The sequence below is a fragment of the Engraulis encrasicolus genome, chromosome 7, assembly GCF_034702125.1.
Source record: "Engraulis encrasicolus isolate BLACKSEA-1 chromosome 7, IST_EnEncr_1.0, whole genome shotgun sequence".
NCBI classification, from domain to species: Eukaryota; Metazoa; Chordata; class Actinopteri; order Clupeiformes; family Engraulidae; genus Engraulis; species Engraulis encrasicolus.
In genome coordinates this window covers 6,179,503-6,206,440 of record NC_085863.1, presented here as the reverse complement: position 1 = coordinate 6,206,440, position 26,938 = coordinate 6,179,503, and the positions used below count along the sequence as shown (strand labels likewise).

Sequence of the window (26,938 nt, the reverse complement as noted above, 5' to 3'; positions counted from 1 at the left end):
ACCCCCTTTCACAACCATGGGACTGTAAGTGCCCCACTGGGATACATCAAATAATACAGATAATATTACTAATATTCAGCAATACAATAGATTATTATAATGTTGTTTTTAACTATTGGGCATGTTGTTTTGCATATTTTTCGTTTATTTTGGGGTATATTAGTTATTATTTATTCAATTATTTATTTTGTTTTGCTATACTTTTCCTGCCAACCTGCTGCGGCCCCCCTAGCATCCCTTCGCAGCCCGTCAGGGGTCCCCGGATAAGGAGATGGGCTTTAAATCAGAGGGTTGTAGGTTCAAATCCCACCCTTCCAATCCCTACTGCACTCCATGGTGCCCTTGAGCAAGGCACCAAACTCCACACTGCTCCAGGGACTGGAACCAATATCCTGTAATGTAAATGTAAAACTAACATAAAACTACTGTCTAGTACAATACATAAACTATAAGACTTTTGGCAAATCCTGGAGGTACACAGGCACATATCAGCAACAGGCTTGAGAATGAAGTGACTACACTGACTAAAAGCATAAGTAGAGAGTAGAGTATCATTTAGCGGTAGAGATAGCAATATCATTTACCTCATCCTGAGTGTATCTTAGCGTTGTCCTCAGCTCCACCACCATGTCTCTGAGTTCCTTCAGCTCAGCAGAGACGTCCAGCTGGGTAGAGACTTCAGCAGCAGCAGCCCCAGTGCCCTGGCTCTCTGTCTGGACTTCAGTCTGGGTACTCCGAGTCTGAGCTCCACACATGGAGAGCAGCAGCACCAGCAGTGAGATGGCAGCCCTCATCTTCCAAGTCACTGTAAAATAAAACATTCAACAGATTCTGAGTATCTCACACAATGGAAACAGTAATTACTGTCACAACCACTGGCTCGTTAGTGGCTGTAACATGAAGGGAGACCACACCGATTTGTACATTTTAACCAAAAGAGTCTTTATTTACAAAGTGTATCAGTCATCAGTAATGTGAATTAACCAAAGAGTGTATCAGTAAATGAGTGTTGTCCAAAAGGGTGCAAGTGTGGTGCAAATCCCGGCCGTCGTCGATGTGACTAGTATAGCTACTGTAGCATTTTGTTTTGTTTTTATTTTTTTTTGATGGTGCTTCAGAGACCCGTGTTAACTGGGTCTCTGAAGCACCATCAAAAAAAAATAAAAACAAAACAAAATGCTACAGTAGCTATAGTCCAGTCCCACTGACGCACCTCCCCTCCACCCCAGACCAACCAGAACCCAAACCATCCCAAACACCCTCCTTCCCCTCCGACCTTCCCTGCACCCAGCAAATCCTGGTACCCGGACAGCGACCTTTAAGGGAAACAGAGAAAAACCGCAGGTTAGGAGTGAGTGGAGATGATTAGACCTCCTGGTCCAGAGCCCGAGAGAGCGCATCAGCCATTACATTTTCCACCCCGCGAATATGGCGGATCAACAGGTGGACTGGCTGCAGAAACAGTGCCAAGCGTAACAGGCGCTGGTTGGTGGACCCTTTGAAAGACTGCAGAAAAGTGAGAGGGTTGTGATCTGAGTAGACCACAATTGGATGGATACCCCCTCCCACATAGACTTCAAAGTGTTGCAATGCCCAAATCAATGCTAATGCTTCCTTTTCAATCACCGAATAATTAAATTGGTATTTGTTGAATTTTTTCGAAAAGTAGCAAACCGGTCTGGCTACTCCATCATCATCAGCCTGCAGGAGGACCGCACCTGCTCCCACCTGGCTTGCATCCACCTGCAGCTGGAAAGGCTGATCCAGTTTGGGTGCAGCCAGGACCGGAGCTGACGTTAACAAAAGCTTTGCATTCTGGAAAGCCTGCTGACACTCCTCCGACCAAATGAATTTGGCGCCACCCTTCAACAAATTGGTCAGAGGAGATACAACAGTCGAAAAATTGCAGCAGAAATTACGGTAGTACCCGATCATACCCAAAAAACGCATTAGCTCTTTCTTGGTCGCCGGCGCAGGGAAATTATCAATAGCTGCCACCTTTGCGTTAATGGGCCGCACCATCCCCTGGCCGACTACTTTACCCAAATAGACGACTGTGGCACGTGCAAACTTGCATTTCGCTAAATTTACTGTGAGGTTTGCTGCCACCAACCTCTGGAAAAGCGCTCGAATGCGAGCCAGATGTTCGTCCCAACTGTCCGAATGACAAACGGCGTCGTCCAAATAAACCGCGCACCCCTGCAGCCCCCCAACGACCCTATTCATGAGCCGTTGGAAGGTTGCAGGGGCATTCCGCAAGCCGAAGCTCATGCGAGTGTATGAGTACAACCCGGAGGAGGTAATGAACGCAGATATCTCCTGCGCTCTCTGCGTCAAAGGCACCTGATAGTATCCTTTAAGTAAATCAAATTTGCTAACATAACGAGCACTTCCAACCTGATCCACACAGTCCTCGATACGTGGCAATGGAAAAGAATCTGGTCTTGTCACAGCATTTACTTTCCTATAATCCGTACAGAATCTATAGGTGTTATCTGACTTTTTCACCAGTAGACATGGCGATGCCCAACTGGAGTAAGATGGCTTGGCGAGACCATGATCAAGCAGATACTGTACACTGTCCTCCATACTCTTCTGCTTATCTGGAGCGACTCGATAAAATCTTTGTCGTATTGGGCGGGCACCCTGTGTGTCAATGTCATGCTCAATTAGTGTGGTACAGGTTGGAGTGTCAGAAAACAAAGGCAAAAACTCAAAAATTAAATCCGACAACTGTTTACGCTGTACCCCACTTAAATGACCGAGGAGACTATCTAGCTCCTTTAACTGCTGAGTATTATCCAAGCGCCCGTGTAACACTGAATCATCAGGTGCGCGCACTTCATCCGAAGCTGCCACCTCCGGCCAGTTGAGCGGCTCCCCAACCCCAACGGCTAGACCCACTGGACTCGCAGCAATCCCACCCGCCTTGTCGGAACCTGCAGAATGGTAAGGCTTGAGTAAATTCACATGACACAGTTGCTGTGACCGTTTACGATCAGGAGTTGACAGTAAATAATTGAGATCTGACACTTGGCTCATAACAGTAAATGGACCAGAGTATTTTGCTGTAAATGGTGACCCCGGAATGGGCAGCAAAGCTAAAACTTGATCACCCGGATTGAAAACTCTGATCTTCGCTCTACGGTCATAACGCAGCTTCATTTTCACCTGAGCTTTAGTCAAATGCTCTGTTGCCTCTTTCCATGCAAGCAACAGCCTACGACGAAAACCATCTACGTACTCAGTGAAACTGGCGGGAGTGTTCTGCAGATCCAGATTGGCGTTTAAAACAGACAGTGAAGTCCGGACTTTGTGGCCAAAGACTAGCTCATTTGGACTAAAACCAGTGCTTTCTTGAACTACACCACGCGCAGACAACAAGAGCCATGGCAACGCCTCCTCCCAATCTCTCCGCATCTCCACACAGTAAGCGCGCAAGAGAGACTTCAATGTGGCATGCCAGCGCTCCAATGCCCCCTGACTCTGTGCGTGATAAGCGCTGCTCAAATTGTGCTTCACCTGCATCGACTTCAACGCTGCAGCAAATGTTCTGGAGGTAAAGTTAGACCCTCTGTCGCTCTGAATTACCTTTGGAATGCCAAAGACAGAAATGAATTGAGACAAACACTTCAATATTGATCTTGTGGTAATTGTTCTCAAGGCATACGCTGCAGGATAACGAGTGGCCTGGCACATAATGGTAAAGAGGTACACACAACCAGATTTCGAAGGGGGTAGTGGACCTACACAATCAATAATGAGGTGCTCAAATGGTGTGCCAACAGACGGAATGGGTTGAAGTGGTGCAGGTTTAATGGGAGTACTCTGTTTCGCAACCTGGCAAACATGACATGCTTTGACAAATCTAGCTACATGGCGTTTCATCCGTGGCCAGTAAAAATGTTCCAAAAGACGTCGGTAGGTTTTCTTAACTCCAAAATGCCCAGACTCTGCTCCATGGGCTGTTTTCAAAATCAAATCACGGTATTTGTCAGGTACCATCACTTGAATCACCTGACCTGCCACTTCAGGATCAACACCTGGCAACCACGTATGCAGCAAAACGCCATTCTGAATGAAGTAACCCATCGTTGTATCAGTAGAAGCTAAAGCAAAATATTTCTCAAAGCTCTGATCATTCTTTTGTGCCTCAATTAAATCTTGACATGACAGAGGTTCAGGCAGCTCAGGAACAAAAATAGGCGCAGATTTGGATACATCCGACGATTGCGCCTGCGCGCGAGACATGGCCCTAGTCACAGCGCAAGCAGTAAACACTTCTGGGAATGCTTGACAACACGCGTCTGGTTCCTCTACAGATAGCGGTACAGGTGTGACAACTGGAGGCGGAGAAACTAAACACCCACCCAAATTGTTCCCCAGAATTACATGGATATCCTGCATAGGCAGAGACGGTCTCACAGCAATAGTCACCTCCCCATTCACAAACCCTGAATTCAAGTGAATTTTGTGCAACGGTACAGAAAATGACTGCATGCCTATTCCTCTAATCAAAACACACTTCCCAGTGTCAGATGCTGTGGAAAATGGCAAAACTGCTCCAGAAATGAAACTCTCAGATGCCCCAGTGTCTCTTAAGATTTTAACTGGAACTTTTTGTGTCTCTCCAACCAATGACACCCAGCCATCACTAATGAATGGAGCGAAATCAGATGCAGCTGACTCTACTGATTTCGTCTGCTCGTCTGACACAGATGCGCAATCTTCAATCAATTGCTCACAATCCACTTCCGAACGAGGTAACGGGGTTAGATCAGAGACGCCGAAATCAACTGGATGCACAACAGAAACACACCCAGCTGCCTTGGCATTAGATTTACGGCCTTTCAACAGCGGGCAGTCCTTTTTCCAATGTCCCTCCTGCAAACAGTAATGACATTTATCCGTCGGACTTGGGCGAGATTTGCTACTTCCATTATCAAATTTAGGAACATTACTGGAATTGCCATAATTGGACCGATTTGAACTACGACCATAACGAGGAGGAGAACGCTGTGGAGGAGAACGAGCAGAATCATAACGCTGGTGGCTATTAGGCCTATACCGTGGAGGACTGCTGTAAGGCATACGTTTATGCGTCAACACAAAAGTATCAGCAAGCGAGGCCGCTTCCTCCACTGACTTTGCCTTTTGCTCATTAATGTAGGTAGCAATTCGATCTGGTACAATGTTCTTAAACTGCTCCAAAATCAACAAATCACGCAAGTCTTCGTAAGTTGAGACAGACTCAGAAGTAAGCCACCGGTTAAAATAAGTACTCAACTCTCTTGCCACTTCAGCATGAGTCTGATTATCACGTTTACGCCAGTTTCTGAAACGTTGTCTGTAAGCTTCTGGATTCAGTTCATAACATTTCAAGACCGCTTTTTTCACCTCAGCATACTTGTGCCTATCAACAGGTGTTAATGCCAAGTATGCCTCCCGTGCGCGTCCTACTAGTACAGTTTGCAAAAGCACCGTTCTATCCTCTTCACTCCACTTTTTGTCAGAGGCCATCTGTTCAAACAGTGAGAAAAACACGTCTGGGTCACGTTCATCAAACTTTGGCACGTACTTTACCATGCTATCCATACTTGACCCGGACAGATTTCCACCAATCTTACCTTCTGACATTAGTTTCAAACGATCCTGTTCAATTTTAATTTTCTCAAGCTGTACCGTAAGGTCCATTTCGCCTTTTTTCAAATCCATTTCTTTTTCAAATTTAAGTTTCTCCATATCCGCTCGCTGTTGCAATTCTCGTTCCAATTTAATTTTATCCAAATCTGCTTGCTGTTGCAATTTACGCTTTTCCAGTTCAAACAGCCGCTCTTTTTCCCTATCCTCCAATTCTAGTTCCTTCAGCTGTCTCTGCTGCTCAAAAGTCAGTCCACCCATTTTTTCTGACTGCTCTGGCATACCTTTCACACGAGAGTCACCACCTTTTCCTGAAGGCAAAATATCCTGCTCACACAAAAACTCGTGAATGGAGTCACGCAAGGCTCCCTTCTTACCAGTTTTAATGGCTGATGACAACTCCATGCCATACTTTTCTGCCAATTGCAACAATTGTTCCTTATTCAGGGCATACAACAATTTTTCAGATGGTGCTTCCACAAAAGCCTCCATTCTGCTCAATCCAGGTTGTCAGTACCAACCTTGGGCTACTGTACCAAACCAAAACTTAAACTACTGCAACAACAGTCAAATCAAAACTAGCTCTACTTAAGCTAGGCTCTCTCTCTCCCCAACCAATCCAACCAGGTCTCTAAAACATTACAGTTATGTTAACACAGCAAACTAACCTCGGAGCATCCCCCTAAACATTTTCCCCCCACTAGACTAATCTATTTTCACACAGAGCCCGAGGACGAGGATCATTTACTCACCAATACCTGTGGAGACGTACCATCCCGACAAAGCCGATTCAGCCGTTTCTCCAAGGCGGTGCCCTCGCCCAGGCTCTGTGACAGCAGGAACCTAGAACCCGTACTAGATGGGGATAAAGGCAGCAGCTCCTCAGAGGTTGAATGCAATGCTACAAACTGCAATGGAACTAAACCAAGATGGCTGGAACAAACAATTCAGTTTTACCTACACTTGCACGGTCAAACAAAAACTCAAAGCACAAATCAGTATAGGCCCCCCCAATTAACTAACTGATAACAGGCCCCAACTGACTATCAGCAGTTCACAATTAGTAACTCAGCTCTACTCACCTTCCTACGCTCCAAAAGCCAGTAGAAGGAATACTTGTAGCCAAATAATCAATACCAAGAGCTCTACGCACCTTCCTACGCTGCCATAGCCAGTAGAAGGAATTACCATAGCCTAACGTTACTACCAAAGATCGGATGAGCCCCCATATGTCACAACCACTGGCTCGTTAGTGGCTGTAACATGAAGGGAGACCACACCGATTTGTACATTTTAACCAAAAGAGTCTTTATTTACAAAGTGTATCAGTCATCAGTAATGTGAATTAACCAAAGAGTGTATCAGTAAATGAGTGTTGTCCAAAAGGGTGCAAGTGTGGTGCAAATCCCGGCCGTCGTCGACGTGACCATACGGTCACCAAACGAATGTGCCTGTGGGATGTGAGAGAGAGAGAGAGAGAACATGCTGATGGGAGGCCTTTTATAGGCCACCCAATCAGCAGCCCTCTGAGATGAACATCCTGTCAGGCCAGCTCCACCTGCTGGTCGGAGGACTAAAGTGCCCCAAACACTAACCGGCAGAGCCGGGCATGACAATTACTGCCTTGCCAACTAAAATGGCGTTTAAGTTAAGCATCCATTTTTAAACACACACACACACAGGCACGTACACACACACACACGCACACAAGCACGTATACACATACACAGGCACGCACACACACACACACACACACACACACACACACACACACACACACACACACACACACACACACACACACTTTAATTGTCCACAATCGTATGAATGTTATACAGATAGATAAAGATACAGTAGGCTACATCAGGCACAGGCATGACCCACCATGTGTGTATGGAAATCAAAAAGGCAGATTTAATCTCTCTCTCTCTCTCTCTCTCTCTCTCTCTCTCTCTCTCTCTCTCATACAGACTCAGCCATCTAACTCCTTAACTCTCAAAGGGCAATTACAAAAAACTGTAACAAAACTTAACAAATACTTTTAAAAATAAAAGTTTTCAATATTTCTATACAAACCTTCATATTTTCATATTCATATTTTAAAACTGCCAAGTGTAAGAAACATTGATCTTACCGTTTAAGAGCCTGTCTGTCACTGTAGTAGCAATACTGATGGTAGACGTACAGTAGGTGTATAGCAGCAGCAGTGTCTGGGACCTAGACTCTGTGATCACCCTCTTCTTATACGTCAGAACTTATGTAAGGTCGTTTGAGGTGACCTTAGGCCCAGGGACGCCGGTCAGCAATATTGTTCATTATGTGTTTTTCCACAACCTGAATATTTATTCAACTATCAGTGTTGTGGGAAAGTAGAAACCTGTTACCTATCAAGTGAGACAGAGGGCATCGTGCACCCCCACCCCCCCCCTTCTAAGACACACACAAACACACACACACAAACTTTTTCTATCAAAGTTGATATTACAGTTGCAATGTCAGGCATGCATAAACCATATAAACTGGATGGGTATTACGAAGTCTCTCTCTCTCTCTCTCTCTCTCTCTCTCTCTCTCTCTCTCTCTCTCTCTCTCTCTCTCCTCTGGGTCAGTATCTGAGTATCTGTAGACTGGTGATTGGGGCAGCTGCTGTCACGTTCCCAGCCTCTTGCTAGCAGCCTGGCCTACCTCCATACAGATCACACACACACACACACACACACACACACACACACACACACACACACACACACACACACACACACACACACACACACACACACACACACACACACACACACACACACACACACACACACACACACACACACACACACACACACACACACACACACACACACAAAATTATGATATATGATATTACTATAGTTGCAATTTAATACATGGCGGCTACATGTGTGTGCAAACCACATGTACAATATGTTATAGAAGTGAGTATACCCTTCACATTTCTGCAGTTTTGTAAGTATATCTTTTCATGTGACAACATTAAATGTCTCAAAATACACCTCTCAAAAGTGAATGCACCCTATGTTAAAAACCATGGCTTGATTGGCCATATGGCTCCAGGGCATTTGCCTGGTGGACTGTGGACACTGGACTGTAATTTTTGGCCTCAATGGTATCAGTCCTCTGTCATGCCGCTACAGAGGCCTCTCCAATACAGGGGATATACGAAATGAAGCTTTTTGGCTGCTGCAGGCTGCAGTCAACATAGCTCATATTAGATGACTTTAATGTCGTCATATGCTTCATATAGGCCAGTCAATCTAGCGTTTGACCCGGGACAAATTGCAGTAGTAATCATTCCAAGTTTTTTGTAATCCCTAGCTATGTCTAAATAATAAAATCTACAGCTTGATATTTAGTTGAACATACTTTTTTTAAGGTCAACGTTGGAGATTTCCCATTCATTTTTCCATAGGGAGACAATATAGGAGATACTTGGGGAATAGACTAAAATTTTAAACAATGAGATATCAATTTGAAACTTTCACAGTAATTTACTCAAGCAAAGACAGGCAGGATAATAGGGTTTTTCACAGGATCCGGATCCGGTTCCAGGATCCAGGATTCGGCAGCCGAGGCTTTTCAGTCAAAATTGTTTGAGACAACGTGATTAAAAGGGCCCACGTGTGTGAGTAGGCTATGTGTTTCAACCCTTTAGTAGGATCCGGTATCCGGTTCCGGATCCCGCAGGATCTTAAGCAGTGGAGCCGGTATCCGGCAGGATCCTAAAAATCAGGATCCGGTGCATCTCTAGTTTTAAATATTGTTAATACTCTTCTTCACAGTCGGCAGACATGTTATCCTGAAATCCTATGTCAATTATGACACTGTCTACGTAATTTTGTTGTGAAATGTACCTTCTAGGGAGGCCCACAGCAACCTGTAGCCTTTGCCGGGCCATCTTAATCCTGCCCTGATTGTAGGAAAGCTATGAAGTCAAGTAATTACACCAGGAAGACAACCTGGGCTAAAACACCCCTCACAGAGAAGGGGTGTGTAGCCACTGAGGTCACCAATGGAAAAAAGTGTCTTACCAGCCCCTACAATATTGGATTTGGAATGTGTGGTTATTAATCTAGCTGTTGGGATGTAAACATGTTGTTTTTAAGTAGAAAAGTAAGTTTATCATCTTAAACTGTGGTGGTTCACTTTACCCCAGGAATTTCTCTGGTTTGTCTCAGTTTACCCTTTCTCTGGGGTAAAGTGAGACACTTGACCACTTTTTTTGGAAACAATTATATTTTTATGGTCCTTTTTCATGAAGATATTCTGATGATTTTCATAGTTGGGTAACATCCTAAATTAGTGGAAAATGTGGACATTTTACAGAAATATAATTTTAGGTTTGCTAGAGAGGGGAGTCATGTAAAAAATGTCTCACATTAGCCCGCTCTCCCCTACTGTACTTTATGTGGCAACTATGGCCTAATGCAGGGATGTCAAACTCAGGCCCGGGGGCCAAATTTGGCCCGCGAAGCCATTTTATTCGTCCCGCGAGATCATTTCAAATATCTATTACAGTTGGCCCACATACACCTTAATGTACAGCGTAACATGACTTGGACATGAAATTTGCTGTGTCACAGGATGTGCAGACACATTTGAACTAACAAATATGATGGGAAAGACTGTGTGTGAAATTTAAATATGAAGTGCATGTACACACAATTTTAGTCCATTTTTAAAAATAAACGTTGAGTTCGGCCCGCGACTTCGTTCCAGATTTTGATTTTGGCCCTCAGTCAATTTGAGTTTGACACCCCTGGCCTAATGGTTAAGGAGGAGGGCTTTAGATCAGAGGGTTGTCTGTTCAAATCCCACCCTTCCACTTTCTATCTCACTTATTTACACATGAAAAATGGGCAGATTCACTTGTCTATACACTTTCGCTGTGAATTTGCCATGAAAATCAGGATTTTTGAACATAAATAAATGTACAATTAGAAAAAAAATATGACAAATCCTCAGTTGCAAGACATTTCCATTCTGCAGGCCGTGACACATACTGTTGAAAAAATGTTTAGAAATGGCCAATTGATCTTGATCACCAGGAGGGGGCGACAGAGAGAAGCGCCTCCTCCAGCGAGAGGTCAGGTGTATTTTTAACTTGAACACCAGCATACCAAATGGGATGAATGAGGGAATGTCTCTCAGCTGTTTTCTGTATGTAATCATGTTTGGGTTGCATTGGACTGTTGTAATATACACATACTGTATATTTGCTGGATGGTGTATGACAGTGGTTCCCAAACTTTTCCATGGGGACCCCTCCCCCCGCCCTCAATGTCATTGATTGTTGGCATATAATGGGTGTGGGTATTTCAGTTTGGTTACACATTATTACATTGTTGGACCCTGAGGAAGGCACATGTCGAAATGCGTCTGTGCAAATAAGACACTTCATACAAGATATGCCTAGGGTGACCAGATGTCCCGAAAAATTCGGGACAGTCCCGAATTATAAGCTTTTGTCCCGAATCCCGAATCTGACTGTGCATGTCCCGAAATTTAGACTTACCTACTGTTTTAACCAGGTACACATCTCAAACTTTTGGCTACTGCCGCCTGTGTCCCTGAGAGGCTGCTTGTGCAGCCCCAAATAGGCTACGTGAAGTGGCTGCGTTCCGCCCCTCAGCAATGTATCTATTTTATCTTGCTGACATTCTATTCGATTGCAACAGTAAGCGCGAGCAATTACCGGCGCGCATTTTCACTTTCATCGACAAAATGACAGTAGTAGCGACATGGCAGATGAAGAGCCCCACCATGCGAGTAAAAAACAGAAGCGACATTGCAGGTAGATGAAGGAATGGGGAGGGGAACTATATTCTGGTTTTAGACCGTTCTGTCAGCGTGCATCCTCGCATTGTATTGTTTATTTTTTGACGTTCCGAGTTGAGGCACACGAGTGCACTGACAAGCTAACTTGCAGCGACAGCAAGCTAATCCATTCGCTGTTCAAAGTGTACAACCTCGCAGCCAGCGGCGTGGAACAGGGGGGGAAAACCCCGACTCATTCTCAGGGCCCAGCCCACCTGGGGGGCCCACCGGGGGGCCCCTATGGAAAATGTTCTTCTTGTTTTGCTTTTTTAAACATTATTTTTACAATAATGTCAATACATGTTGGTAATTTATGTAATTCAAATGTTCTCTGGAAATACATCTGTTAAATTGGATATCCTAGCCTGCAAATAGGCTACAATATATATCAAACACCCCCATAATCAGTACGCATTGGTTTAGTCCGCCCTCTCGCGGACTTTTGATTGCACAATATGCGTAATCAACACTCACTCACTTCATTATAGGCATTAAACGCAGCAGCCGGTTAGCAATGAAAGATGTCTAAAACACCAGGCTTTCACAAAAAGAATAGAAAGGCAAGAGAGACAGGGGAAACCAGATGAAGCAACTGCTGCTGATTTCTTGCAAGAAAGGTGAGCCCAAATGTCAAAATTACCGCCTACAGTAGGCTAACTGGTTATCTCATTCCCATTCCGTGTGCCCTACTGTGATAGCCGGAGTCAGATTAAAAAAAATATTATAGCCAAACATTTTTTGGCTATAATTGTCTATTGAACCCATATTTGTCTTTGATATATTCATAACAAGTCACAAAACCAACATGGTCGATGTTGGTTCAAATATCCAAATAGAAAAGCTCATTTGTAAAATGAATCAAGAAAATGTCACAAACGTGAAGATGCCCCCTGTCACAGTAGATGCAAGTTGTGCGAACTTGAGAGAATGTGAGCCTATTTTAGCTAGCCTAATATCCTAATGTTGAGGAAAAGCAGTTTCTCAATCGGGTGCATCACATTTGCAGATTGATTATGTCCTCGTAACGATATTAATCAACGTCATATTCATCAGTTGCCAATGTCAAGGTGGCGGTGCGAGCTGTCAGTCCTGAACCGTCATTCTGCTTTCATTTTGCGGTCTCAACTCTCAATAGGAAATCTCTGGTTACTTTCCCTGGCCATCTGACAATGTCCGTTGTAGCTGAAGTGTGGTAAATTAATGACGAGATTTTGACTGGGCACCAGTCTGCGTTTTGAATGCTGCTGACGCCATTCTAATCTGCGCAAAGCGCAATAGCCTACAAAAGGCAGAGTAGCCTACCTACCTCCGTGCTGAGCAGGTAGCCTATCTGCATTGAGTGCTCATGACAATTACCCTATTTAAGGTAGGCTACTGTGAAATAGTTACTGGCCAATTTAAATCTGAAACTATAGCCTATGCAGTAGCCTAATAAATAATGATGTGACTAGGTTCGGGGTGCCCTGACTTTAAAAGGTTGAGAATAACGGCATCAAATCCAAACAGCGATACTTTTGTTCCAGCCTATTTTAAGCGACATTCCATAGTAAGCTTCTGCCAGTAAATCACAGCTGATTCTCTATTCCTTGCTCTCCCAAAAAACAACTAACGGACAAATGACGTGCGGGTGCGTGCAGCGGGCCAGTGCAGGTGAATGAATGTGTGCGCGAGCGCGTGTGTTTCTGTTCAGGGATACATATTGAAGAAAGTTCAGTTCTATATCAATGTCTCATGTCTCCTTAGTGCACGAAATATTAGGCTAAATGCATTGTGAAGAGAGATTTACCAGTCTCTCTCCTTCCCCTCACACCATAGTGATGAAGTGATTAAAAGTCATCTCTATGAATATGATAGCAGACTTTTCACAACTGGTGATGTGAAAAATAAGGACATTATGTCTGTTCTGTGATAGGCTATCATATGATTGAAAATGAGGATGATTCAAGTGAAGGGGAGGAAAGCATAGGCCTAGAGGAAGGCAAGGAGGATGACAATATTAGTCGCGCGTTCGTGCGGGGGTTGTGGGGGGGGGGGGGGGTGAGTAGGGGGGCCCATGAAAGAAGTTGTTCCTAGGGCCCCCAATTTGGTGCTACGCCCCTGCTCGCAGCTGAGATGCCAAAGCATCGATGCAGGTAGGCGTCACAGAAAGCGTTAAAAAATGAAGGAGAAAATGAGAGGTCAACAGCAGCTGCGGGATTGGCATGGCATCGAGGGGGGAAACAATGCAGGCATCGCAGCTGTGGGGAAAAGAAGTTTAACAAGTAGACTACTACTGTAATAATCAATTTATTTCTTGCCTTTCAATCAATCATGTTGGCAGGGCTTGTTGTTCTGCCTTCCATTTAATTTCATGCCTGAGCTTAGTATGACTCCCGTAAATCTTATGGTGAATACCGCCACCTAGTGGATTTTCTCGCGGTACTGCGCCTTAAGCGCAAATCTACTTCCTGGTTAGTTCCTGCCAGTGTTTCTAGTGTTTTCTGCCGTAAAGCCACCGGACTTCATCTCTCCCGCAATCTGTATTCTTTTCACACTTGTGCCTTGGACAATTTAAGTCTGTAAGTAAGCTTTTGTGTAAGATTTAGTTTGTTAACGAAATTGCATTCCTATTTTGTTGTATTTGTCGATCTATTTGGCTCCTGAAGTGATGTTTTACCTGACTGGAAATGTTGGCTAATCTGAATCTACTTAGCTATGCTAGGTCACGTTTGTCTATGCTGAAATTAGATCGGTGATTGCGTGTAGATTTGTGTCATGTGGAAATATTGAGCATGTGAGATTCATGTATCTTTATTTCGTTTTCTGTTTACAGTTTTACAGTTTGAGAGTGTCAAGTTTTGAGAGAGTGAGTAAAGAGAAGTATTGAATGTGGAAATGCAAGTCAAGTCAGTAAGAAAATAAAAGGACAAAATCACACTTCAGCTTGCCTTCTCTTGAACTGTTCGCTAGCTGTTTAGTTCTGCACCAGTAACGCAGGCCGAGGGCAGCATAGTAAAAAGACTACATCGCGGCGGGTCCAAGTAAGAAGATTAGGATGGAAAAAGAAGTCATGAGTGAACACTCAATCACACCAGAGCAGAATGCCGTCGAACAGGCAACTGGTGGAGCTCCAGTAGAGCCAACCACAGCAGATATTCATCTGTCAACTGAACAAGGAGAGCCTTTTCAAACACCACCAGATGCCCGTTCACAAGCATCTCATAGCCCCTCACACTGCTCCAGCAGGAGGTCAACATCAACAGCCAGAGCCAGGGCACGTGCCAAGCTAAAAGCTGCACAGGCGCAGTTAGATTTTGCTGAAAAGGAAGCCAGCATAATGAGGCAAAAAGCTGACCTCGAAGCCAATCTCCACGTCCTCACCTGCCAAAAGAACGCAGCTGCCCGCGAGGCCGAAGCAGCCGCTTATGAGGAGGAGGAGGACGAGATTGAAAGCGGGGAGAAGCGCCTCGGACCATTCGTCCCACAACAGCCCCTCAATGCAGCTGAACGAGCCGGTAACTATGTCCAGCAACATGCAACGCTGTTTCACAGACAATCACAGCCACTGAAACATACACCAGTGGAGCCCCATACAACACCCATACAACAAGATGCCGCAGCCAGGCCAGCTGCAGTGGGGCCCCAGAGAACACTCTCACACCAAGTCGCCAGAGCAGGGCCGCCCGCAGTGGGGCCCCAGAGAACACTCGCAAACCAAGCCGCTGGTGCTGGGCCAGCTGTTCGCCAACATCCGATGCCAAACGCCACGCACATCAAAAAGGAAGCACCCAGCGTGAGGCCTCCGCCCAGGGCACATCCTGACTACGTGCAGCCGCCCACAAACCCACAGAGAGCGTCCTCACATGAGCCACAACAAGCGCAAGACCTGGCCAGGTACCTCATGCGGCGAGAGCTCGTCAGCTCCGGCCTTCTCAAGTTCGACGACCGGCCCGAACACTACTGGTCGTGGAAAGCATCCTTCGTGACCGCCACTCAAGATCTAAATCTCTCCTATAGAGAGGAGCTGGACTTGTTAGTGAAGTGGCTTGGCGCCGAATCAGCCGAACATGCAAAACGAATCCGCTCAGTGCACGTCCTCAATCCCGCTGCCGGCCTCAGCATGGTGTGGCAACGCCTGGAAGATTGTTACGGCACACCAGAGGTCATCGAGCATGCACTGCTTAAAAAGCTGGAAGAGTTTCCTAAGCTAACCAACAAAGACAGCGCCAAGCTCCGGGAACTGGGCGACATCCTCCTCGAACTCGAATGCGCGAAGGCGGATGGATACCTCCCCGGCCTCGCCTTCCTAGACACGGCCCGGGGGGTAAACCCCATCGCGGAGAAGTTACCCTATAGTCTCCAAGAGAGATGGATCACCACGGGGTCCAGGTTCAAGGAACAATACGGGGTAGCCTTCCCTCCATTCCCGGTCTTCTCAGACTTCGTCCGCCAAACGGGCCAAAGTCCGGAACGACCCCAGCTTCGCCTTCACCACCTCCACGCCGTCCAGACCCGACAAGGTTGTAAAGCCCAGCCAGAAAGCTACGGTCGCCGTGCACAAGACGGAGGCTACGTCCAAGTCCAACGACAGTCATACCGGTTCCACGGAGAAGAGCACCAGCGAACCAGACCGTGAGTGTCCACTGCACAAGAAGCCACACCCACTCAAAAAGTGCAGGGCTTTCAGGCTAAAGACTATCGACGAACGCAGGGCATACCTGAAAGACAACCACATATGTTACAAGTGTTGTGGGTCAACTCAGCACGTTGCAAAAGACTGCAAAGCGCCCATCAAATGCACTGAGTGCAACAGTGAAAGACACATAGCAGCTCTCCACCCTGGCCCTCCGCCGCCTGCAGAGAACGTCAAAGCAGACAAGGATGAAAGCGGGGAGCCAACGCAGGACACACCGGCAGCCGTGTCCTACTGCACCGAGATCTGTGGTAATGCAGACACCCCGCGCTCATGCGCCAAGATCTGCCCCATCAAAGCCTTTCCTGCCGGGAAAAAAGAGCAAGCTATCAAGATGTACGCAGTGCTGGACGAACAGAGTAACAAGTCTCTCGCCAAAGCAGAGTTCTTCAACCTCTTCGGTGTCAAAGCCAGCCCAGCACCGTACACGCTGAAAACCTGCTCCGGGACTACAGAGACCTCCGGCAGGCGAGCCAGCAACTTCGTTCTTGAGTCCATGGATGGAAAGCTGCAACTCACGCTCCCCACGCTGATCGAGTGTGACATGGTGCCCGACGACAGATCAGAAATCCCGTCACCGGACGTGGCATACAACCATCCACACCTCCAGCCAGTCGCGCACAAGATCCCCGCTGTGGACCCTGACGCACCCATCCTCCTGCTCTTGGGAAGGGACATCCTGAGAGTCCACAAGGTACGGGAGCAGATCAACGGGCCACACAACGCTCCTTATGCGCAACGGCTCGACCTAGGCTGGGTCATCGTGGGCGAGGTCTGCCTGGACGCCGTCCACAAACCAGCTGAAGTCAACGTGTACAAGGCAAGTGTGCTACCCAACGGTCGTGCATCTTTTCTCCGCCCCTGTCCAAACAACATCCAGGTGAAGGAGGACTACGGTGGCAAGCCGCACCGTCACCAATGTCTCTCCGCCACCAAGCAGGATGACCTGGACCAGGCCACGAGCACAGATGGACTGGGGCACTCCGTCTTCGAGAGCTCCAGAGACGACAACAAACCAGCGCTGTCGATGGATGACAGAGCGTTCCTGACCATCATGGACAAAGAGGTGTACCAGGATGACAACCACAGCTGGGTAGCACCTCTGCCGTTCCGGTCGCCACGACGACTCCTCCCCAGCAACCGGGAACAAGCAGTGAATCGTCTAGCCTCACTCAGGAGGACTCTGGAGAGAAAGCCAGAAATGAAAAGTCACTACACCGAGTTCATGCAGAGAATGCTGGACAACGACCAAGCCGAGCGTGCGCCACCCCTGGAGCCAGGTAAAGAACACTGGTACCTGCCCACGTTCGGCGTGTACCACCCGAAGAAGCCGGGTCAGATAAGAGTAGTGTTCGACTCAAGCGCCGAATGTCAAGGCACCAGCCTGAACAACGTGCTCCTCAGCGGCCCCGATCTGAATAACACGCTCCTAGGAGTGCTCCTTCGCTTCAGAAAAGAGCCAATCGCCATTACAGCAGATGTGCAACAAATGTTTTACTGCTTTGTGGTCAGAAATGATCATAGAGACTACCTCCGCTACCTCTGGTATGAGGACAACGACTTCAGCAAGCCCATAGTGGAGTACCGGATGAAAGTCCACGTCTTTGGGAATACCCCATCCCCAGCCATCGCCATCTACTGCATGAGGCGAGCCGCTGAGAGAGGCGAAGTGGACTACGGCTCCGACGCGAGACAGTTCGTGGAGCGCCAGTTCTATGCTGATGACGGGCTGACCTCTGTCGCTACACCCGAGCAAGCGATAGACCTAATGCAGGGTGCCCGCGGGGTAGTAAAAAGTAGTAAAAGGTAGTAAATGAAAAAGTCCAAAATAATGACCAGTAAAAGGTAGTAAAAGGTAGTAAGCCACATCTCAACTGGTAGTAATTTTCCCTGACTCCCTACAACATGGTCTTATTTGTTTTCCAATTTGTTGGATTCCTTTAGCCCATGATCTCAAATCTCGGCAAATTGATTTTTATGCAGCGGCAAGGACGGACGCTGGGTGAACTGATTTAGCTTTGTGCTAATACTAGAGGTGCTCCGATTGCTCGGCAGCCGATCATGCTCGGCCGATAATGGCCAAAAATAGCCTGATCGGTGATCGGAAAAACATGCCGATCAAAAAACCGATCCAGAGATATTAAATTCCTCACGCAACCATTTCGCCTTTACACCTGGCGCTGCCTGCATGTAGCCTAGGTGCTGGCTCTGCACAGCTGCTGCACCAAAATAAGGCATCTTTACTTGTCTTTAACTTTTTGGAATTCCCTCCTTCATTTTCACCATTTATAATCATATCTGCATCAACAATGATCTGATTTTCCGATCCATGCGCAGTTTACATGACGCTTGTAATTTGTGAATGACGTGTCAGTCTCGCCATGTTCACTATTTTGAGTTACAGCCTGTCAGCACGCAACAACTAAACGTTTCCAAAACAATCATCAACTGTATTGTTTTTAAAGTTGTAGCCTAATGGACAGCCAGGTCATTAGTTTTGTAGTCGCTGCAACACCAAACAGCAACTAGGGAGAATGGACGGTGAAACTCAATGAGTCTGTGCAGGGAATTCTACATTCTATGACAGTGTTACAGAGAAAGAGCTTTCCTCGCAGACACGCTGTGTTGTGCGTGTTCCCTGTTCTTTCAAGTTTTTTTTTTCTTGTTTTGTGTATGTAGAATCTCAAGTGTTTCAGTCACAATGTAATTTGCGATAGACTACTTCTCGCCCGTTAGCCATTTTACGTTATAACCTGTGTAGTTGCCTCGGTCAGCGCGCGACAAGTTCACGTTGTCCGCACAAGCATGCCAACGTTATTGTTTTCAAAGTTGTAATTGACAGTCAGTCGATTAGTTTGATAGTCGCTGAAACGCCAAACGGCGACAGAAGTGAGAGGGAGAGAGCAGAACGGTCGCGGAGCACTGCAGCTGTGGACAGTGAGTGACAGAGAGGGGAGGGGCTCTCCTCACGAGGCTGCTCATTTAAAGCGACAGGGTTTTTTCTCGTATGCAGAAGACGAGAGACTGAGATCCAGGTGTCTGAGCTTCAATTCAATCTCAAATAGTTAAGTAATTATATGCAATAACTTATAAATTGATGTAATGTTTCAGTTTCAATTCAATCTTAAATAGTTTAGTAATTATATGCAATAACTTATAAATTGATTAATACTGTAGACTTACTTGTAGGCTATATTACCAACACTAGTCTGAAAGAGCTGAAAGATAATAATAATAATAATAATAGCCTAATAATAATAATAATAATAATAATAATAACAATAATAATAATAATCATAATAGTAATAGCCTAATAATAGGCCTACATTGTGAAAGCGACATGTGCAAATTAAGATTGATTGGTTTATGGGCAGAAATATTCAATAAGGATAATTAATAGGCTATTAAAAAAATAGGAAATAATTTCTGTGATCGGCAATGATCGGTGATCGGCAGATAAAGATTTTTGGTGATCGGTATCGGTGATCGGGCCAAAAAATGGTGATCGGAGCACCTCTAGCTAATACTAACGGTAGTTGTTAACTAGCAGCTGACTGACAGGCGTCAGACATCAGCAGCGCCACAGAAGTTGCATTTTGTAGCCTACGTTCTGCAAGACGCGACTAAACTGGTTGGATGTGAAACAGTGAAAGGTCTGCTAAACATAATTTCATGAATTCCATGATGACTGTCTGTGTGAGATTAGCTGTTGTTCATACAATACCAATGAAGTTAGAAGCGGTGGAAATTGGTGCGTAACATGGTGCGTAATATTGGTGGTAAATGTAACAAATCGGTCGAGTAAAAGAATGCGAGGCTGAATGTTTTTTCACCGGTGCATCCAGCCAAAAACAAAATGAATTGACAATGCTAAACGCCATTTTAATGGCCATTAGTCATTCTGCAGTAGTGCTAGTAGGTATTAGCCCATCAAAAAATAAAAAAAGTTTTTGGAACTTCAACTCCGCTGCTCTGGCTTTCTACCCCTTGCACCTTGCGCTGATAGGCAGCCCGACTTTTCAAAATAACATGTTCGACTACCCGAGTTCATAATGTGCTAACGACTAGCGAGGTGGTGCTCAACCAAATCAGGGAGTTTTGAAACGGACGAGAGGGTAACGAGGGAAACGAAATGCAAACAGCAGCGGCCACTGATAGAATTCACGCGGAAGGTTCAAGCGCAAAGAATGGGCCGTTTCAGTCACTGTCAAGAGTTGACACGCGAAGTCTCCCGGGAAATCGCAGATGTTTTTGATAGCGACGTACTATCTGTCGACAAGGCATCCTTCATGCACCGAGACAGAGAGAGAGTGTGACGATAGAGAGACGCAGACGCTTCTGTTCGAAGCGCTTGCTAAGATGCCACAATCATCATTCGGAGCGATCCAGAATGGGGAAGGGCAAATCCAAGTTCACCTCGGTTTCCACCTAAACAAACAAAAATCAACTTATCTATCGATCTAGCTACCATATGAGTGTTTTTTAATGTGAAATTGTAGTCCCTTTTAAAAAATAATGAATTTTAAGTTATTTTAATTTTGATTTCAGTTTGACATCCCTGGCTTAGGCATTCAGCAGGCGTTTTTTGCAGGTGCCTTAGGCTTAAGGGGTAGTCAAGGCTGGTTATGGATTCTGTGTTCCCTATCCAAATCACGAAAACTTTGCCATAACTATAATGACTGCCATTTTTGTCATATCCTGTGTAGTATTTTCTCTGATTCTGCTAAAGACACACACACACAGACTCTCACACACAGGTGTTGGGGGGCATTTGGGTGCACCTAGATTTTGTGCTGGTGCACCTGAAAACAATTTTTAGACGCACCAGTGCAACCAGCGCAAAAAGTTAGCAGAGCCCTGGTCGACATTGACTGCAGGAATCCACTTCAAGGTGCACTGCTGGTACTTTCTCTCCTCCTACTCTCTGAGAAGAGCGACTTCTTCTGTTAAAAGTGCACTGCACTATTAGTTAACCATTATAAATGGCGAATTGTTGAGAAATGTTTGAAACATACCTGCAATAACTTGTACTAACACATACACTCAATGATGAACTTGTTAAATTATAAAAACATTATTAATTTGTGTTATTAATAGGATTTGGAAAGCTATTTCATTTCTGTAGTCAGTTTAAGATCGATGTTGTAATGGTAGTAAAAAAAAAAATTGGAGGTAGTAAAAAGGTAGTAAAAGGTAGTAAATTCAACCTAGGAATATCTGTATGCACCCTGTCATCACAAGAACCACAGCAATGCTCGCAGAGTCGAACCTACGGCTGCATAAAGTAGCATCAAACAGCGAACAGGTGATGGAAGCCTTACCTGAACAAGACCGTTCCAAGGACCTGAAGGACCTGGAACTCGGCGTCGACCCTCTCCCCCTCCAGCGAAGCCTGGGCCTATCCTGGAACCTGGAAACGGACAGCTTTACCTTCTTAGTGTCCCGGGAAGAAAAGCCGTACACTCGAAGAGGTATCCTGTCCACGGTCAACAGCCTATACGACCCCCTGGGGTTCGTCGCTCCTGTCGTAATGCAAGGAAAAGCATTAGTGAGAGAACTGTCAACAGAGCAGGGGTGGGACACCCCACTCGACCCGGAGAAAGAGACTCAGTGGAACGCGTGGAAAGACTCCTTAAAAGCTCTGGAAGACCTGCACATAAAGAGGTGCTACATCCCCGCACTACTGACTTCAACTCAGAGGCGAGAACTCTGCATCTTCTCCGACGCCTCCACGGTAGCCATAGGCGCCGTCGCTTACCTGAGGGCAGTCACCGCTGACGGCAAACCACATGTGGGCTTCATCATGGGTAAGTCCAGGCTGGCCCCCCGTCCTGCTCACACCATCCCCCGCCTCGAGCTCTGTGCGGCCGTGCTGGCTGTTCAGATGTACGAGCTGATCAGAGACGAGATGGACATCGATGTGGATGCTGTCAGGTTCTTCACGGACAGTAGAATCGTGCTTGGCTACATCCATAACTCGTCAAGAAGATTCTATGTCTACGTGGCCAACCGGGTGACCCGCATCAGGCAATGCACCCATCCAGACCAGTGGTCCTACGTCCCCACGGACCTGAATCCTGCGGACCATGCTACAAGGTTCATGCCGGCAGCAGAGCTACAGCAAAGCAGTTGGTTCTCCGGTCCCACCTTCCTCACACGCGAGACCGCCGAGGAGGCTCCAGAACCCAACGTCTTCACCCTCATCGAACCCGAAGCAGACGCAGAGATCCGGCCTGAGGTTGCAGTTCTGGCTACCAGAACCCTGGATGCTCCTCTGGGCTCTGAGCGCTTCGAAAGATTCTCTAGCTGGAAGAACCTCTGCAAAGCTACATCCAGGCTTATCCATGTTGCCGCATCCTTCAGAGGCAATCCACCCAACTCATCGCGCAACAGGTGGGGCTCTTTCAAGGACGCACTCACCACAAGCGAGCTGTCCCACGCAGAGACTGTCATCATCCGTGCTGTCCAGCATGATGCCTACCACACCGAACTCGAATGCCTCAGAGAGGGCAAAGCGCTTCCGAAGCAGAGTCCCCTCAAGAAACTCAATCCAGTGGCCGAAGAAAGCGGCCTGCTGCGGGTCGGAGGTCGCATCTCGTCCGCCCCGGACCTGCCAACGGAAGAGAAGCATCCTCTGATTATCCCACACACTCACCACATCGCCACACTGCTGGTGAGGTACTACCACGAACAAGTAGTGCACCAGGGGCGTCACATAACGGAGGGTGCCGTGAGAGCAGCTGGATACTGGATCGTCGGAGGTAAGCGCCTGGTGTCTTCTGTCATCTACAAGTGCATGATCTGCCGCAAGCTACGCGGGCGCCTGCAAGAACAGAAGATGGCCGACCTACCTCCCGACAGGCTCACTCCAGAGCCTCCCTTCACCCACGTAGGCCTTGATGTCTTCGGGCCATGGGCCATTATGACTCGGAGGACGCGAGGAGGAAGTGCGGACAGCAAACGCTGGGCAGTGATCTTCACATGCCTGTCCACCAGGGCTGTCCACTTCGAGCTCATAGAGTCCATGACCACCGACAGCTTCATCAATGCCCTGAGAAGATTCTTCGCCATCCGGGGCCCGGCCAAGCTTCTCCGCTCCGACAGAGGGACTAACTTCGTCGGTGCCTGCAAGGAGCTGGGCATCGACACCGAGGACTCACCAGTTACAACTTACCTCCAGAGCAGGGGGTGCTCCTGGGTCTTCAACCCGCCCCATTCTTCACATATGGGGGGGGCTTGGGAAAGACTCATCGGCGTCGCCAGGCGCATCCTGGATGCCATGCTGCTCCAGACCGGACACACTCGCCTGACACACGAGGTGTTGAGCACTCTTATGGCCGAAGTCATGGCCATAATGAATGCGAGACCCCTGGTGCCTGTGTCCTCCGACTCCGACGAGCCCATCACCCCGGCAATGCTCCTGACCCAGAAGATGAGCACAGTCTCCGCGCCCTCTGGAAACTTCCAGATGGCTGAACTGCATGGGAAGCAGTGGAAACACGTCCAGTGCCTCGCAAACACCTTCTGGAAGAGATGGAGGAGAGACTACTTATCTACGCTGCAGAGCCGCCGAAAGTGGACCGACGAAAGGCCAAACGTCAAGACCGGCGACGTCGTCTTGCTCAAGGACAGTCAAGCCCACAGGAACGAATGGCCTGTGGGAGTGATCGTCAACACGCTGCCGAGCCGGGACAAGAGGACCCGGAAGGTGGAAGTAAAGATCGTGAGAGACGGAACTGTTAAAGTCCTTCTGAGACCCATCTCAGAGATCGTCGTTCTGCTTTCTGATGAAAGCTAGAAGACCATATCCTTTTGAACCTTGAGTATTTTGTGTTTAAGTAAGAGTTTGTAGTGGCATATTAGTTATACGCCAAGCGGGGAGTGTTCTGCCTTCCATTTAATTTCATGCCTGAGTTTAGTATGACTCCCGTAAATCTTATGGTGAATACCGCCACCTAGTGGATTTTCTCGCGGTACTGCGCCTTAAGCGCAAATCTACTTCCTGGTTAGTTCCTGCCAGTGTTTCTAGTGTTTTCTGCCGTAAAGCCACCGGACTTCATCTCTCCCGCAATCTGTATTATTTTCACACTTGAGCCTTGGACAATTTAAGTCTGTAAGTAAGCTTTTGTGTAAGATTTAGTTTGTTAACGAAATTGCATTCCTATTTTGTTGTATTTGTCGATCTATTTGGCTCCTGAAGTGATGTTTTACCTGACTGGAAATGTTGGCTAATCTGAATCTACTTAGCTATGCTAGGTCACGTTTGTGTGTGCTGAAATTAGATCGGTGATTGCGTGTAGATTTGTGTCATGTGGAAATATTGAGTATGTGAGATTCATGTATCTTTATTTCGTTTTCTGTTACAGTTTTACAGTTTGAGAGTGTCAAGTTTTGAGAGAGTGAGTAAAGAGAAGTATTGAATGTGGAAATGCAAGTCAAGTCAGAAAGAAAATAAAAGGACAAAATCACACTTCAGCTTGCCTCCTCTTGAACTGTTCGCTAGCTGTTTAGTTCTGCACCAGTAACGCAGGCCGAGGGCAGCATACTTGTTATTAGGCTATTCTATAAATCGAATGGTCTGAATTGCATCGCTATAGGCCTAGTTCATTTTCAAAAAAAAAAAATTCTCAACGACCCCCCCCCCCCCCCCAAAAAAAAACAATACGTCCCGAATTTCAGCAAACCTCTTCTGGTCACCCTAGATATGCCCCTCTTCTGTTACATGTGTATGTCTATACCATACTGTATACCAGTGGTTGCCAAACTCTTTCTCTGGCCGACCACCTTTTGGACCCCCCACCCCCCATATTCTTATGGACATATTTGTGTCAATTAATATTACTAGATTTTCCATTAAAGGACAAGTGCAATATTTTGAACATTAAGCCTCTTTTCTGAGTAGTCTGCAATGTCGTCACCCCCCCCTGCTGTCTCCAATTTGGCTAATATGGATTTTGTCTCTGTTAGCTTTACAATGGCCGTCTATGGGCTTGCCCAAATAAGTTCTTAACATTGAGAGTAAATAGAGTCAATGGCTGTTAAAATGGTTGTTTTTGAAAGTATGTACCTCACTAAGTGGTTAGGGGTAGTCACTGACATCCCCAAACAAGTTTGAATGTTTTTATAGAGAGAGACAAAATAATAGACACACAAAATATACATATACTGTGAGGGGGATTCTAAAGCTAGACATATGTGGTAATAGATAGCAAGGACACGTGTCACTGATCACAGAAGTCTTACTATTGGTGTATTGGTGTGTAATGACAACCCAACAGATATGCAGATAAAAGGATGTTTATTTGATCATGATAGTGATTTACATTTATCATTTCTCAATCAAATAATCTCCAAAATGAGTCATGATGAATGATCATGGTGATCTTCTGGCGTTCATAGAGGGAAGAGCAGGAAGCCACTGAAGGTGCTGTGGTTGTTAGCATTATCATAGAGCCTGTAGCCTGCTGGTAGCCCCATGTTGACTTCATCTCCCTCCTCCAGCTGCAGAGTCAGGCCACTGGACAGATAGGTCTCCTGTCCATCAGTGTCATACTCGTTTAGCCACATGAGCCACTGCCCATTCTTATGCATACTGATAAACATGCTGCGTGAGATCAGTATATCCATAACAGTGAACCTGAAGTAGTAGACCCCCCTGACTGGAGCTGTGAAGAAGCCAGATGTGCTGCTGTAGGCCTGTCCTACATTAGTGATGACTCTACTGAAGACCAAGTTCAGGTCATTACTCCCAGACTCTATGTATCCTGAGTCAGTCAGACCTGCTGAGAAGGCCACCTTGGGTGCTGGTTTGATCTCATTCTCCAGATTATCCACTTCGGTCTCAGTGGCTGCCAGTCTGGTCTTCAGACCAGCCAGCTCCTGCTCATGCTTCTCTAATTCGGTCAGAGCGTCTTCACTTGCCAACTTCAGGTATGTAACTTCAGTCTCACCGACAGCCAGTCTGGTCTTCATTGCTTCATTTTCAGCCTCCAACACCTTAACCTAGAATAGAATAGAATACAAAGCGGATTCCAAAAAAGTTGGGACACTTGGTATTTTGTGAATAATACTGCTGGCATTTTCAAAACATTCAATATGTTAATAAGGTAGAGCATTGCGTACAGACAACATATCAGTTGTTAAAGTCAGCAGAATGGTTGTTTTGAGGTAATTATGTGATCATTTGAAATTTGACCCTTGCAACAAATCCCAAAAAAGTTGGGACGGGGCCAATAAAATGCTTTTTATGTTTGATAAGACTACAAATAACACAAGGGAAGATACTTAACAGTTAGATACTTCATATAATAGATTCAAAATATTCAAAAAATAGATATTTGGATGTGCGAGACTCGATTCCAACAGCTCAACTGATAGGTGTGTTCTTCAACTTGTTCCCCTTATTGTTATGCTTAATATGTGGTATATCCTGACTGCAAGAGAACAATTTTATCACCTGTTTACTCTTATGATGGAACCACATCATTGGAACATAGTAGAGATTGAAATCTGCCACCATTATGGGGCAATATCTAAAGGCGTACTCCAAAATATAATGCCTTTGTCTGTATATATCATTAAACATTCATTTTAATGCTCTACATGAGTAAGAAGAGCATAACCAAGGCACCTCTGCACCCCCTTACCATCATATATGCTGTCTTTCAGACTGACTACTAAAACAAGCTGAAGTATTCATTTTCTTCAACCTGGAGGGTGCATGACTCCATGATTTTAAAAGAGGATGAAATATTTTCCGTTGTGTAATCAGAGGACAGT

At 46.2% G+C, this 26,938-nt stretch overlaps 1 protein-coding gene across 1 annotated transcript; it reads left to right on the top strand.

The window, feature by feature from the left end:
* The first annotated feature begins 21,410 nt into the window (after nt 1–21,410).
* Nucleotides 21,411–23,992, top strand: LOC134453312 (uncharacterized). The gene has a single exon (XM_063204189.1). It carries the CDS (start codon nt 21,411–21,413, stop codon nt 23,955–23,957), a length of 2,547 nt encoding a protein of 848 aa, XP_063060259.1. The 3' UTR covers nt 23,958–23,992.
* Nucleotides 23,993–26,938: the final 2,946 nt, after the last annotated feature.